The sequence below is a fragment of the Crocodylus porosus genome, unplaced genomic scaffold, assembly GCF_001723895.1.
Source record: "Crocodylus porosus isolate Cpor-Errol unplaced genomic scaffold, CroPor_comp1, whole genome shotgun sequence".
Taxonomy (NCBI): domain Eukaryota; kingdom Metazoa; phylum Chordata; order Crocodylia; family Crocodylidae; genus Crocodylus; species Crocodylus porosus.
The window spans coordinates 212,851,199-212,867,248 of record NW_017728886.1 but is presented as its reverse complement, the minus strand read 5'-3'; the positions used below and the strand labels follow the sequence as shown (position 1 = coordinate 212,867,248).

Sequence of the window (16,050 nt, the reverse complement as noted above, 5' to 3'; positions counted from 1 at the left end):
CAGAAGTGGTGGTAGAGGATGTGAAGGAGGATGTGCTGTCACAATGAAAGCAGAAGCTATTGTTTTGTTACTGATAACAAGAAAGAATGAATTGAAACCTCTTTCCAGCTCTGTCCTTTCACAACCTCCCAACATCTGGTAGAAACTAGATTACTCACAATGGCTATAATTACTAACATATACTACCCAAGAGTTTACTCATGTAATTTTCTGGGTATTTTTGATATACATTTAACAATCAGAGAAATGAGCCGTCAGTTTAAAAGAATTTTCACGACAATATGGTTGAAAGAGTTTTGGGAGAAACAATCCCCTTCAGTTTTAAGCACTGATGGGCTGTTGCAGGGCAAAATACCTATCTGGGGTCCTCTGTTGGCATTAAGCCTGGACTTAATTTTTTTGTAATGCTGTGTTTCTGAAAAACCCTATACAAGTGCTGCTCCACTACTGTGTTCCACAGTGACACCCAGTGGGATGGTTAGTTTAATTAAATGGTGTCATTTCTATGCCACTTATTTAGTTGTTCCTGGTTTCTTTTGTGGGGTAAATGGAATAAATGCCAAACTATTTAATTGAGTTAATAATGCATCAAACTCTTTAAAGGTGAAATATATTCCACTGGGAACTCTCGTCTAGGATTAATGCAACTAAAGTTTCCTTCCACTACTTCCCAGTTCAGTTTGCCCTTTTCCTGCTGTTTTCTAAACAGTATGAACTTGAATGTCTTTGTTCCGATTCTCATAGCTTAGTTCCAAAGGTTTATAAGAACTATACAGGAGTTATAACTTAAAAGGAATACAATGCAAAGATTAGGATATATTGCCTTGAAGGATATGGTTAGTTCACACTATGTAATTTAAAACATTCTGCAGTTTTCTTAATAAATTCTGCGTTGACTTTATAATGCGAATAGAAGAAATCTCTGTTATAGGACTCAAACTTAGAGGAAAACTATTGGAGATGACATTTTAGCCATCGTTTCTGAACAAATTGAACTGTCCATTTATTTTGTAGAAACTTTTACTTACAGTTCTCCTATGTTAGAAATGCCCTAATACCTGAGCAAGGAGGAAGATGGACTCAAGTGGGAAGTGCTTTAATGTTGCTTCCACTCTTAATGTTAATCTCCTGTAATTGAGTCTATAGTTCTATCTGAATTGGACTTCAAGATTTGATCTAAAGTTTGTTTTATAATTCTGTTCTCAGTGACTTTGACTTGGTATCTTGTGTGTGCTAGACAAATTTAGAGTTTGCAAGTATGAACTTTGTTTTCTGAACTCAGTGGTTCGTTTCAATGCTGTTTGAGAGAGAGAGGCTAAAAGAAAGAAATTTAACATTGGGGGATGGTAAATAAACATCCTGGTAAGACTGTAGGTTTCCAGAAAAGATTTATGGTGATTAAAAAACAAAACAACACTTACATAAATAACTCATTCCAAGAGCTCGTTGGTAACGCTGCTGAGAAACAAATTTAGTGGTTTGTAAGTGAAGTAAAATAAAAACTAGCTGTTCAGATCTGATTAATCCCTTTCTCCCTCTCTCTGCAAGTTTAAATATAGTATTTTTTTGATAAGTTCTTTTCTTTTGAATAGAGAAAGATAAACTGTTGATGTTATTGGTGGAAAGTTATAATGTTAATGGTACCTTGAGTAGTACTGATGGCAAATAATTCAAGGGAATTTCTCTGGAATTACACTCGTGGGACTGAAAGCAGAATCTGGCTGTGTGTTTGTGCTTGTGGAACCATACTTTAGTCTTTCAGAAATAATTTGAGTTTAAAGAAAACTCAAATTCTTACATGGCGTGATCCCCTCTTCATATTCGTTCTTGCTTTTCGTGTGGGTCATTCTGAGTTTCCACTTCTGTCCATGATATTTATTACTATTCAGGATACCCTCTCTAATCATTCTGTAGTCTGGTTTGTTTGGACACAAGTATTTCTCTGAAGGTATCATTTATCCAATTCCTATTCTTGGGCTTTCTTCCTAAAGTATGAGAGGGATGAATTCCCCTAACTTTACTTATTCCTTTTTACATTGAGGCAGTAGTTGTGTTGCATGCTATTGACATTTTTCCAGCTCTCTCCCAAGTACCAGAAGTTTTGAATTGATAACCCCTTGTATTCTCTCCTTAGTTCTTAATACAGCTAAGGGATACATTAGATGAGGTTCTTCTTTCTTGCATTATTCTTAGCACTTTAGACTCCTTTGCAAGATTCTCTTACAGGGAGGAAATATGCTACTGATTACACAAGTCTCTTTAGTTGTGAATATGTTTGCAGTTGATATTGGTTACATTAGCCAATCAGGTATAGCAGCGTGCTTCAGTAGTCTATGGAGACGATGAATCTTCAGCTTAACTCATTTTATGTGATGCTCTGAGTCATGCTGGAATTTATGAAAGGTGGAAACCATTTCCAGATGCACCTGTCTCCTCTTTGAGTGTTTGCTGACTGGAACTGGAATCCTTTGGCCCATATAGTCTGTTGACTGTGCCTGAAGTAATGTCATGCCTCCTTCCAGGAAACAAGGCTAGCCAGGAGGGCCTGTGGTGACTGAGAAAGGGAACTGCAAGTGGTGTCCTTAACTTTTGCATACATTTTTATCTAATTTACAAAACTGGGGAGATGGTTAGCTTTTAGGAGATCTTATAATATAATCATGATGTCGTTTTTAGGGAGGTAGGTTACATTTTTGCCTCTTTTTTTTCTGTTTCTGGTACCTGATCTTTATGACTGAACAAAAACCTTAGTCTCAGTCTTAAGTCAGATCACCCTCCCCTGTAGTATATATACAGGGGATCATCCTTATAAGATCAACTTCTTCATTCATTCTTTGCTAAAAATCCTAACTCTGAGCAACATCAGGCCTCTAAGTGATATCATCATCTCACTGTGGTTTCACTTGACAAAGACATAGTTCTGTCTGTGACATCATATTCATGACTACAGCATTTTTAAGTATCTCTTGAGGAAAAACAACCAATAAAACATCAGGGACTCCAATATAGGTCAAGTATGAAAAAGTAGTAAAAATTGTTAGACAATTTCTGTGCTTTTTTACCAGTTAGACTAGCAATGATAGCTAAAGAATGCCCCTCAGAAAAGAGTATAGCTGTTCGTGGTCACTGTAGCTCTGATGTCAAAGAAAGAAGATAGGAGATACTAAGTTCCTTGTTCAAGTTTTTAGTGTTTTTATGCTTGCCCCATATCTGGGTCACTTCCCTCCAAGTCCATCCTAAAGGGGAAGGGACCTAACCATTTGGATATCTTTGAAAAGAAGAGCCAGACTATTGTAAACTACTAGCCCAAACAATCAGACCAACTATCAGACTTATGTCCATAGTTGCCATGAAGTCTGTGTGGACAGAGTGTCATAGGAATTGAAAGAGAAATTAAAATCTGATTGCTGAGGAGAAATTATTTGTATGAACCTCATTTTAGGCAACCAAAAGATGCAGCAAGGTCAGTGCAACTGCTGTGACAACCATCCTTCTTCTAATCACGGAGAACTTCCAGAAGTATAGAAGACAGTTGAAGATCTTCTCTTTAGCTGCAAAAATCAATGAATGGTTGCACTTAAAAGATTCTCACATCGCACTTCCTCTGTGTACAGGCAACCCCCACTCTTAATTGATTCCAGAAAAACCAAGCGTTAAGCAAAACGAATGTTAAGCGAAACCAAAATTGTTTTTAATGACCCAAGATGGTTGACTGCGAGCAGTATAATGAAAATCGCTGAGCGCTAAGTGAAATCAGGCATCAATTTAAAATGAGCATTATAGTGAAATAGTGCTAAGCAAAACAGTGTTAAGTGGGGGTTGCCTGTATTTCACCTGCTGTCCTGGGACCCCCTGCACAGTCTGGGAAGGAAGTGAGGTTAGACCATGGGAAATGGGTGCAAGGCTCAGCTGGAGCCCCACAGGCTAATGGGAGACACCAAGGAACAAATGCAGAAAGGAAGGATCTCCCACTGCTATCCCCAGCTGACCTGGGAGCTTAGGAAGCACCAGTGCTGCTTCTGCCCCATTCCTGCTGGTGGCTGTGGGGAGCAGCTGCTGGGTGGGGGCCCAGCTGGGGACAGTGGCAGCAAGGGCATATTCCCCCTATCTACACCAAATTCCTGGCCACTTCACCAAGTGTCCCATGTTGGCCTGGGACAGGAACAGGAAGGGTGCCCTGCGCAGCTGCTTGCCATAACCTCTGTCTGGATCAGGAAAGGAGTGGCCCTGAGGCTTCTCCTGCTCTTGGGTCAGCCAGGGACAGTGGTAGCAACAGAGAAGTCCCTCCCCTTTCCCTGTACCCAGAGGCATAATTAATAGGCCTGTGCAAATAGGGAATTATTTGATTCGGATTCACACAATTTGGAGGACAATGATTCGATTCAGAGATTGGGATCACTGTCCTGAATCTTTTTGTCTGATTCAAAAGATTGGGCGCTGATTCAGAGAGATTTGGTGTTTCAGGATGGCTGGGGAGAAGCAGGCACAGCCGGGCAGTTATAGATTCTCCCATGGCTCCTCTCACTGTGCCTGGCTTTCCCTAGGTGGGGGAAGCTGTGGGAGAAGCCCCCATGGCTGCCCTGCCCAGCCCCCACTTGGCCCCAGCCTCCCAGCACTTAAAAAAAATAAAAGAAAAAGAAAAAGCCCACACTCACCAGATGCAGCAGTGGCGAATGGGGCTTCTGGGTGCTCGTGGCAGCGCTCTGCCCCTTCCAGCACCTGTGTAGCAGCTGTTGCATAGCACGGGTGCAGCGTGGCTCAGCAGGGCGCTGTGTGCTGTCAGGGAGCTGGGCCACTATGGCTGAGTGGTGCAGGGCTCTGATTGACATGTGGAGCCACCCAGCTCCCAGACACATCCAGCCAGGGGCTGGGTAATCGAGCTAGGAGCTGGGGAATTGAATCGCTTCAATTCCCCAGCCCTTGGTTGGATTCCCCAGCCACCGGCTGGATTTGCTTGGGAGCTGGGGCAGCTCCACGTGTCAACCAGAGCCTGGCAGTGTGCAGCCCCAGCTCCCAGACAGCGCACAGCAGCCTGCCGAGTCACACTGCACCCATGCCATGGGGCAGCTGCTGTGTGGGTGCCAGGCGGTGGGAGGGGGCAATCCCTGCTACCCCCCCCCCACTGCCCCATGCTGAGCAATGGGGCTCTGTCACAAGCCGCCATAGGCCCCAATTGCCACTTCTTCAGCCAGTGAGTGCAGGGCTATTTTTTTTAAATGCCAGGAAGCTGGGGCCAGGCAAGAGATAGGGCCGGTCAGAGCAGCCATGGGGGCTTCTCCTGCGGCTCCCTGAGCTGTGCCTGCCTTTGCCTGGTGGAGGGAGCCACGGGGGCTCTGCCCTGCTGCTGCTTGCCCAGCCAGTGCAGGGGGGGCACAAGATGCAGGCATTGCTCACTCCAGGTGGCAGCAGGGCATAGCCCCCACTCCCAGTGCTGCTGTGCCTGCATCAGCACTGGGAGCAGGGGCTGTGCCCTGCTGCTGCTTGCCAGCTGCCACAGGGGCCATGGGATGCGGGGGCAGCAGTGCTGGGAGCGGAGGCTATGCTCTGCTGCTGCTTGCCCTCTTCTGCCTGGAGCAAGCCACACCTGCATCCATCTCCCCCGCCCCACCCGGGCAAGCAGCAGCAGGGCATAACCCCATACCCCGGCGCTGCCGCACCTGCATCCCCAGCCCCTCCCAGTCCCCTCTCCAAGTAACACCCCTCCCCCCCAGGCTGTGCAGCTTGCCCCAGCCCCAGTTCTTCCTCCCTACGCCCGCAACCCCAGCAGGCTTACCAGCTGGAGGCAGCTGTCCAATCTATGTCCGAACCTCTGAATCGGGCTGAATCTCCTCCAAATCAAATCGGCTACTGAAGCTTTACATAGCTCTAATAATTAACATAGTTTCCTCCATTGGCAAACCGTGCTGGGGTGGTGGTATGGGACTGGGAATGAAAGTTCATCTGAGCACTGGAGTTGATGGGGTGAGGAGGAGGTCTTACTTGCTTCAGGGACTAAAAGTCTCTGGCTACTCCTGTCACAGTGTGCTGTCCATTCATGGGGAGAGCATTGGGAGGGTTGCATGTAACCCCTCTGGTGCCAGTAGCATCTGGCATACACACCCCTTTTCAAAATCTTAGATTATGCCAATACTAATAATACCAGTTTGATCTAAATAGTTTTGGTACGCAGACCCAATGAAACTCTGGCTGACATCCAACCTCCATTGATTGTACTTCTAAGTCTGCTTACAGTTTTGTAGAGTAGTAGAAAGATCTTCATCCAGATATAGTTTTGCTTTACTTCATGACCTGGATATTGCTTGATTAATTAAAATGGAGGAATTTTGCTCCAAAAATGTTCAGGAGATTTTGATTCAGAGTAGAAAAATCTTCACAACAGCTAACTAAAAGGGCCAAGAAGAAAACGTTCACTATTTGGGAGGAGCATCATCATCATCCCACGTAAAATATGATGTTCCTATGCTGTTGGATATTTTCCCTTTTATTAAGAGGGTCAGGATTTCAGTTATCTCTATGAGTACAGCTAGCAGCAATATCAGTTCACCCTCTCCTATGCAAGGTCACCCTGTATTCTGACAACTAACAGATTTCTCAAGGGTTTTATACTGGTATTTTCCCCATTACAGGTGTCCTTTTCCTCCTAGGAGCCTAATGACATTTTTAGCTGGTTTGATGGAGTCCTCCTTTGAACCATAAGCATCAGATACTTCATACCACCTCTGCATGAAAACAGACTTTTTAGTGACAATTATAGAAACTCAACAGATAGAGAAATTACAGGTATTCATGGCAGGCTGTCCATACATTGTTTTCAACTATGACAAAGTCTATCTTAGACTGTATCAGTAATGTCTACCTAAGGTGGTGCCAGACCTGAGCCAGCCTATTCAGTTACCCATTTTCTTTTCCGAAGCCTCAGAAGAATGAAAGTGAAATGAAACGCCACGCTGGCTATGCCAAGGACCTTTCTTTTTTGGGGCTACAGTACTCCCCTTATAGTGTAGTAGGGGCCAACCTTTTTAGCAGGCATGCCACAACTTAGCCCTGCAGCCTTTCTAAATTCCCCTATGATCCCTTTTCCTTGCCCTATTGACTGTTCTGCTCCCTGTCTGATCTGTTGCTTTGCTTTTTGTTACCTGCCCTGTGCTTGCTGCCTAGTCTGCTTCTATTTTCTGTGCTATCTGCCACATACCCAGTCTGCTGTGTGCCACACACACGCTGCCTGTGGCACACATGCATAGATTGACCACCCCTGCATTAGGGTGCAATTTACTTAACTACATAAACCAAGACCAGTTCCTTATAGTACACTCTGGTTGTCTGTACATCTGCTAGGAGCATAAACCAGGCAAGTTCATACTTCTTTGTAACTTACTGTACTTCCTTTAACTGTTCCAGAAACAGTGGAGGGTACCAGCTGTCAAAGGGTAGTATAAGAAGCCTTGAAAATGAGAGGAGCTGGTCAGTCATGGGACATACTGTACTGACACAGCACCAGGTTCTTAATGAGCATTGATGGATGGTTTACATTATGTTTGGATAAATACAATGCATTATGTTTGGAAAGTGCCTAGTCTTTACTTACTCCTAAGACTATGCAGTTGAATGGAGTAAATATTCAGGGTCTAGATTATGGAATGCTTTGAAATGAAGACATGGATCCACTGATCTTAGATTGTATTGAACTATAGCTAGAAGAAAACCTCCCAGTCAGGTTACAGCTTACTCCACAAGGATATATGCAGCTTCTTCCTGAAGTATTCCTATTTCTGACATTTGTAGAAAATCTACCTGCGTTCATAGAGGCAGAGCTATATTACAATCAGTATTTAAATAGATTGAAGGATGCATCTCTAGGATCAAGTTACTGTGTAAAAGTCACCAAAGGTAGAGTACAGACAGAAGAGCACTTGTAGAAGAAAACAATGGTAACTTGCAATGATGATAGTAGTATTGTGCCTGGATTCCGCCTGCCACCTACGTTCTGAATTGGCAAAAGAATTGAGAATCTGCTCTGCCCTCTTTTATGCCTTTGGGAATGGGTGTGGAAGCACTGGGGCCCGCTCTACACATTACACTTAAGGTATGATTAACCAGGTAATCGCACCTTAAGTTGTGATCCAGCTACATGCCAGCATTCAATGGCATGATAAAACAAGTGATACACTACAAAGTTATTTCACAAAAAACGGTTAATAACTTTGTAGCTTGTTCTAAGCAAGCTGTTAACTGAACATGTACCTAAATGCTCCCCTGTGGCTGGGAGCCCCATCAACTGATGGCCCAAGCAGCTGATAAGGCTCACAGTGATGGCAGTATTCAACTGAGCCTTGTTGGATGTGGGGCTCACAATGGGGGCAGAATAGTTGGTCATGTGGCTTGCAGTAGGGCAGCTTTCTCCCTGCTGGAAGTCCTGCAACTCCCACTGTGAACCCTGCAGCTGATGTGAGCTGTGGAGCTCGCAGTCGGGGCAGTGCCAGGAGCTTTGTGAGCCCTGCTGAGCTCTGTCAGTCATGGGGTTCACAGCTGTGGGAGGTGGTGCAGGGGGAGTCTGGGATTGTGATCCCAGGCTCCACCTGCACTGGCAATATAAAATGATGGAACCTGCATGATCCCATAATTCTGCATCCTGTCTTGCGTGCCTTGTAGCATGGCAGGAGGCACAACTGTATGGATTGCATGTTAGAACCCATTGCACCTTTACCTGCATGTGTAGAGGGGCCCTTAGTTTGCAGGCATAGTACAGTGGCCACTGCTAGGCAAAAATTCCAGGTGCTGGTGCACAAGATGCATGCATCCCCAAGAGAGGAATACACAGAGACAGTACATCTCAAGAGCAACAGTTACTGAGCAACCTTTTTTTCCAAGCAATATAGTATGTTTGTCTGACAAGCGCAGTGATTCAGCAGGATAACCTGCTCCATTGCCACTAAAAGGGAATATCTGGATTGAAGATAAGAAATCCTGAGTTTATTTTTATGGAAGTAGCCTTACTTATCTGGCTTACTTATTAAACTTAATAAGATGAGTTTGTGATATTTCAGGGTCTCTTTTTTCGGCGAGTGACCCATATCTCTGCCCAGGTGTTAAAAAGAAAATTGCTGATCTGTTTTTATATTAACTTGGCTGGTATCATATTTTGTCTTCATGGTCTTGTGCTGAACAGCTAGTTTTTTAATTTCCTAGTGGAAAGGGATTATATGTCCCTTCCCTTTTAGATATCCTTCACCCTGATTTTATTTTAGAGTTGAAACAAATATTCACTTAGTGGTGAGACTTGCTTCATATTAAGAGGGAAAACATTGTAATTTGAGGATCTTCCCATCTTAAACTAGTTCACAAGAGAGTTTGTTTCAATAGGTTATTTAAAATTTCTGATTAGTTTCATAAACAAGCTTTTGGAGCCGGTTTGCTAGTAGGTGTTTTCCACATCTTCTGTTGCAGAGTAATACAGAAAATATATCTTTTTTTTGTTAGCAGTCTAAGTGATATATTGCTGGCCAAACCTATTTGATTGTACGCTTTCTTCTTGGGGTGTGAAGTGCTTCAAAGTTATATTAAACCACTTCAGAAATGTTCATGTTTGTTTGAATTATAAACTCAATAAAAAACTCAAGTACTCCTTGAAGTACTTTATTCCCGGAAACCCCCCCCAGTATACAATCACATAAGAAAAAAGAAAAGAAAAGCAAAACATTTTTTTTTAAATTGGACAAGGAAGTGGATAACCAGGAGCCTGACCATATTATCTTTTGAGGTTTGGTCAGCAATATATAACTTCATCTCGAACTGTAGACCTGCAGCCTTAGAAAAAAAGAAACCACTTACCTATAGTTGAGCTTCTTCAAAGATATTAGCTAACTAGATTCCAGCTTGTTAAGAAGACATTTGGTTGGCCTGTTGGGCATAAAAAAAAAAAATACATTTCTGTTGTGAATCATACTTAAAGGTTGGGGAATTCCTTGTCCAGTTCATCAAAATACTGAAGCTGGTAAGGAGCACAAAGGTTGGTTTCCCTGTAAAACCCAACTGATTCTCACCAAGCCAAAAATCTTTGAGAACTAGTGAGGAAGAACTCTAGCTATCTTGTGCTGGAAACACACCACACCTATAAATAATCAAAAGAGATCTTTGGAAATGTTAAACTACGCACAGTTAATTTTATTTTTTTCCTATAAATATTTCATGAGAACAAGATCAGCACCATGTATTTTAAGTCTTGCAAAGTATTTTAGATCTCATTCAGGACAGTCTTTTAAATGTTGTGGATTTTATTTACAGGGAACTTAGGGACACTTCAATTCATTGTTGGAGAGTTACTTAAAGATCTTGCATAATCCTTGTTGTATTCTTTGAGTGAATGCTTTCTTATTGAGAGAAATAATTGTTTTTCAAAGTGATCATTTTGAGGAATTGTATACTGCATAAGCTTATATATATAATGCTAGACGAATACAGTATTTAACAATGCTGCAAAAATGTATTTCCTGTATAAACAATTGACGGGGGGCTACTTTAATGTTCATAGTTTAGTTGTACTGTTTATCTTACCTTGAAGCATATAAACTAATGTTACTAATTGTCAAATCCATATGGGATGAAGTCTGGCTCATTTGCAGTAACAAAATGCCTTTTGAGATGTTGGTACAGTGACATCCTGTAAATCTGGATCCATTCATTGAAAACAAAAAAGTTAGAAATTCCTTATAGCTAGGTTTTTTGGTGTGTTTTTTTTTATAGGAAATGAGCCTAGCAACTAGCTGTAGCAGAGTTAAGCTGCTTTTTCTTTTCTCAATAAGTAGCAAGACAAAATAACTCAATTCTCAAGGCACTGTAAGAAGCTGCTATACAGCAGGTTTAGTCTCTTGTCTCAGTCTTAGGTACTGAAATAAAATTCACCTATACAGAGGGCCCTTATGAGGCTTGTAGTTTCATTAAGTCCATCAAAATGTGCTTTCAGTGGTGTATCACTTGAAGCGGGCATTTCTTATAGATAAGGCATCTCCATAACATCTCTAGTTTCCATATGTAACAAGATATACTTTGAAAACTGGAATCTTTGAACAGCATGATCGGTGAACAAGAAGATACCATTCTGGTGGGGGGAGGGGGGTTGGTTTTTTTACAATGTTTTCTTTCAGATTATTTTGAAAAATTTATCTATGGCATGATCCTACAAAATTGATGGTGGCTTTCCAGGTGGCAAACTGAGACTGACTTCATTATCCATAATGTATTCATTTTACTTCCTTATCTTCTCATCTGTCTCTTATCTGATTTTCCACCTACTGCATATTGCACTTATCTGAGTATTCTGGGACAGGAAATAAATACCTTACATGTTTGTACAGTGCAGTTGCACAATGCAGTTCTGATCATTGTTTGGAGCTTTTGTGTCCTATTGTAACAATTTTCAATTGATATTGGCTTAGCAAATAATTTGCCCTATGAGGTAGATTTAATTGTTCTTTATCTACAAAATTGAATGTGCATTTATTAGAGATATCCAATTCTCGCTGATGTTATAATTCAGTTACATTGTTCATGCACTTGTGAAAACTTGAGGCTTTCATCCTTTAACCTTGGACAATTAAACACAAATTTTACTTGTCTTACCATCGTACTGCTGATTTCAAAACAAAACAAAACAAAAAACCATTATAGTGGTTTAATTGGCCATCGGAAAACTTTCTGTAAGTAAACAGCTGGGTATAATTTTGTAAGGGCACAAATGCATTATTTTAGTTTGTGTTGCATCTTTCAGACAAATTATATCAGCACTTTGCAAATCTAAAATGCAATTCTTTGTGGTAAAAATAAAGTTGCTGGGGGGATGGGGACTAAGTCACTAAGAAGTATAAGAGAAAAGAGTTCCTTCTAGTGAAACACATTATTTGTTTCTTTTTTCAGTTGCTGATATGTGTTCAAGATGAGTGGGATGGGAGAAAATTCCTCTGACCCATCTAGGGCAGAGTCAAGAAAGCGAAAGGAATGTCCTGATCAGCTTGGACCCAGGTTAGACCACTTAAGTTTTGAAGACCTTTGGGAAAAATACATCAGTGTATACATGCTAAGTAGTTTTATTTAAGTATTTGTCCTAGTAGATAACACTGCAGTTGCAAATGCCTGTTATGTGCATTGGATCAGAAGCTATGAACAGCATGCTGTTAGGCTAAACCTGCCCCTGCCTGGACTGCTGTTCCCTGTGATGGGGAGAGAGAACCAGGCTGCTACCACTTAGTGAATCTTTTATAAAATGTAGCTAATTAGGATCTAGTCCCCTACAGATTCTCCCTTTAAGCACTTTTTAAAAAAGCTTTTCCTTAAATATATTCTGTTCTGTAAGACAAAATAAATTAAAACTTTTTTTCCCCTCAACATTTTGTACCAGCATTTCAATAGAACCCATTCATAGGAAGTAGGGCTAGAAGGCACCTCATGATTTCATCAGTCCAGCTCCACACTGAAGGCAGGATGATCCCTGACTAAACCATCCTGGGCAAGAGTCCAAGCTTTTCTTGAAAATTTTCAAGGATAGAGTCCACAGTTTCACTAGGTAGCCTGTTACAAGGCCTGACCATCCACATAATCAGAAAGTTCCTCCTGCTCACCAACCTAAATTTCCCCTGCTGCAGTTTGAGGCAGTTGCTCCTACTTCTGTCCCCTACTGCCACAGCTCAATCTGCCCTTCTGGTATTTGAAGACTGTTATCAAATCACCTCTCAGTCTTCTCTTCTCCAGATTTAAATTACCCTAATTCATTCAGCCTTTCTTCATGAGTCTTGCTTCCCAAGCCTCTAATCATTTTTTTGCTCTGTACTGAACTCTTTCAAATCTATCGACATTCTTCTCAAAGTGTGGGCCCAAAACTGGCCACAGTGATGAGGCATCACTAGCGCTGAACAGAGCTGAAGAATCTCTTCCCTTGATTTGCAAGTGACACTGCTATTCATATAACCCAGCATGCTGTTGGCTTTTTTTGCAACAGGAGTCCCACTGCTGGCTCATATTCAACTTATGGTCTATTGTAACCTTCTCTGTGCTACTTGCAGCCTAGCCAGTCATTCCCCATCTGTATTTGTGCATGCATTTGTGTATTTGTACAAGGTACAGGACTTTGAACTTGTCCTTGTTGAATCTCATCTGATTGATTGCAAGCCATTTCTCCAGTCTTTCCAGGTCATTCTGGATTGTAGCCCTAGTCTCTAGAGTATCTACCATTCCACCTAACTTGGTGTTTCCACCTGCAAATTTGCTAAGTGTGCACTCAGTCCCATCATCCAAATCATTAATTAAGATGTTGAACAATAAGATGTTAGACACACCTCTGGGGAGGTCCACTTGATGCCTTCTCCTAACTAGATATTTGACCCACTGATGACTGCTTGAAGCAGTTGCATATCCACCTTACAGTATTCATCTAGTCTGTATTTCCTTAGTTTGTTAATGAGAAGGTCATGTGAGACAATGTCAAAAACCTAGCTAAACTCATGGTATATCACATCCATTAATTTCTCCCTATCTAAAGAGCCTGTCAACTTAACAGAAATCAGGTTGGTAAAGCATGACTTGCTCTTGATCAATCCATTCTGGACTCAGGCACCAGAACATCTTGTTCTCATGTAGGTGCTTCACTATAGATTCCTTGAGGACTTGCTCCACAATCTTCCCTGGTATTGATGTCAAATCAACTGGTATGTAATTCCCTGGATCCTCCCCCTCCCCTTCTTAAGGATGGGCAGGATATTTGCCTTTTTTCCAGTCATCTGGTGACCTGACCCAACCTCCACAGGAGCTCAAAGAGGGTAGCTAATGGCTCTAAAATTACATAATAGAAGTCAGAGAAAATCCAGGTTGGAGGAGACCCCAGGATGCCATCCAGTCCAATTCCCTGCTCAAAGCAGGACCATCACTAACTAGATCATCCCAGCCAAAGCTTTGTCTAGCCAGGTCTTGAAAACCCACAAGGATGGCGATCCCACCTCTCTGGGTAACCTGTTCCAGTGTTTTTCTACCCTTCTAGAGAGAAAATTCTTCCTAATATCTAACCTAAACTTTGCTTGCTGCAGCTTGAGACTGTTGCTCTTGCTACTAACATATTTATGGAAACCCTTCTTGTTACCCTTCACATTCCTTGCTAGCTGCAACTCCAAATGCACTTTGGCCTTCATGACTTCATCCCTTCAATGCATACTTCATGTACTGGGATGGTTTCATAGAAATTGAAGAAAATTAGGGTTTGTACTGACTTAGGTCTGTTTGTTTATAGATTTGTATAGGATGGTTTGGATAGGGATACTGAAGGAATTGACATGTTAGTTCCTTTAGTATCCTGGGGTACATCCCATCTATCCCTGACAATTTGAAAGCATCTAGCTACTCTAAGTAATTCCTAACTTGTTTTGCCATTACTGTAGGCTGTTTGTCTTTCACTATCTTTGCTGCCAGAGATGACTCTACTGATCATCTGATAGCTGCCCCCATTTGTGAACAGTGAAGTAAAATTAAATATTTGAGCTTCCTGTGCAGCATCTGTAACTAGATTATCTTCTGCATTCTATAAGGGACCTATGGTTTCCTTGGTCCTCCTCTTACTCTTGACATAGTCGAAGAATACCTTTTTATTGCATTTTATACCTCTTGCTGGTTGCATTGCAAATTGTGCCTTGGCCGCCTTGATTTTTTCCCTGTGATACTCTTATACTCTTCCCTAATGCTATAATCAAATTTCTACTTTTTGTAGGATTCCTTTTTGAGTTTCAGGTCCTTGAAGAGATTGCTGTCAAACCAGGCTGACCTCCCATTCTTCCTTCTAAGGATAGTTTGGTCCTGCTCCCTTAAAAGAACCTCCCTGAAGTACAACCAGCTCTCCTGGACTCTTTCCCCTCTGACTTGCCTCCCAGGAGATCCTGCCCACCAGTTTCCTGAGTATGCCAAAGTCTGCTTTTCTGAAGTCCAGTGTCTTTCTTCTGCTACTGGTCTTTCTTCCTTATCGTAGGAACTTGAACTCTATCATTTTGTGGTCATAGAGAATCATGGAGAACTAGGGCTGGAATGAATCTCCATAGGATATCTAGTCTAACCCCTGCTGAAGCAGAATTATCCCTATCAAAATCACCCTGTACAAATTCATTTTCTAACCTTGTAGCAAACCTACACAGTCAACCCTGACACAACACAAGACAACACCCTAACCTGCCACAGGTAAAGCAAGTGGACCATAGTGGCCAACATCATGCTGCTGTGAAGATTGTTAATACGCTCCCAAGAGATCCCAGGAAGATGGCCATGTGCTCCTGCTACAGAAAAAGGCAAAACCCCGTACAGTCCATACCAATCTGACCATGGAGTAAAATATCCTTCCTTCCAAATATTGCAGTTGTTCTGATCCTAAGTAGAGAGGTAAGTCCCTCTAGCTAGAAGCCTCCAACTTTAAGTCCCAGCAAGTGTATTGGCACACTTAAGTCAAAATTCCTGGGTTTGGCTGCAGCCAACACCCACTGTCCCTGAGGAAGGCTTAAAAAAACAAACACCCCTGACACGTCTAGCAGAAAGCTGGGGAAGGAAGGAGGGGGATGCATGTGGAATTCCCTCCTAGTCTGATGCAGCAACCATTAAAGCCCAGATTCATGGGGAATATGCGTTGCAGAACGGAGGCATGGCTATCCCTAGATCATCCCTGACCAGTGGCTGCCCAACCCCTCCTTGAACACCTCCAGTGATTAGACAGTCCACAGCTTCCCTAGGCAGTCTGTCCTAACGCTGAAGAAATTTTTCCTAATGTCCAGTCTAAACATACTTTGCTACAACTTCAAGCTATTGCTCCATTTCCTATTGTCTGCAGCAAAAGAGGAAAGAAGCTTTTCTTCTTTCTGGCAGCTTTTCAAGTATTTGAAGACTGCTGTTAATGTCCCGTCTTAAGCAACTTTTCTGCCTAGCTCCTTCAGCCTTTCCTTGTATGACTTACCTTCCATAGTTTCATAGTAGCTAGAGTCGGAAGGGACCTAGGTAGATCATCTAGTCCGACCCCCTGCCTTGGCAGGAAAGAGC

General features: G+C 42.3%; 1 protein-coding gene across 4 annotated transcripts in view; it reads left to right on the top strand.

Annotated features, from left to right (window-relative positions):
- The window catches only part of NCOA2 (nuclear receptor coactivator 2), a 267,032-nt gene that overhangs the window by 133,186 nt on the left and 117,796 nt on the right, over window positions 1-16,050 (top strand). For all 4 annotated transcript variants that reach the window (XM_019549043.1, XM_019549019.1, XM_019549026.1 and 1 more), the window contains one exon: window positions 11,911-12,015. In XM_019549043.1, coding sequence (XP_019404588.1) covers window positions 11,930-12,015 — 86 coding nt within the window. In that variant the 5' untranslated portion in view covers window positions 11,911-11,929. The remainder of the gene's footprint in view (window positions 1-11,910; window positions 12,016-16,050) is intronic.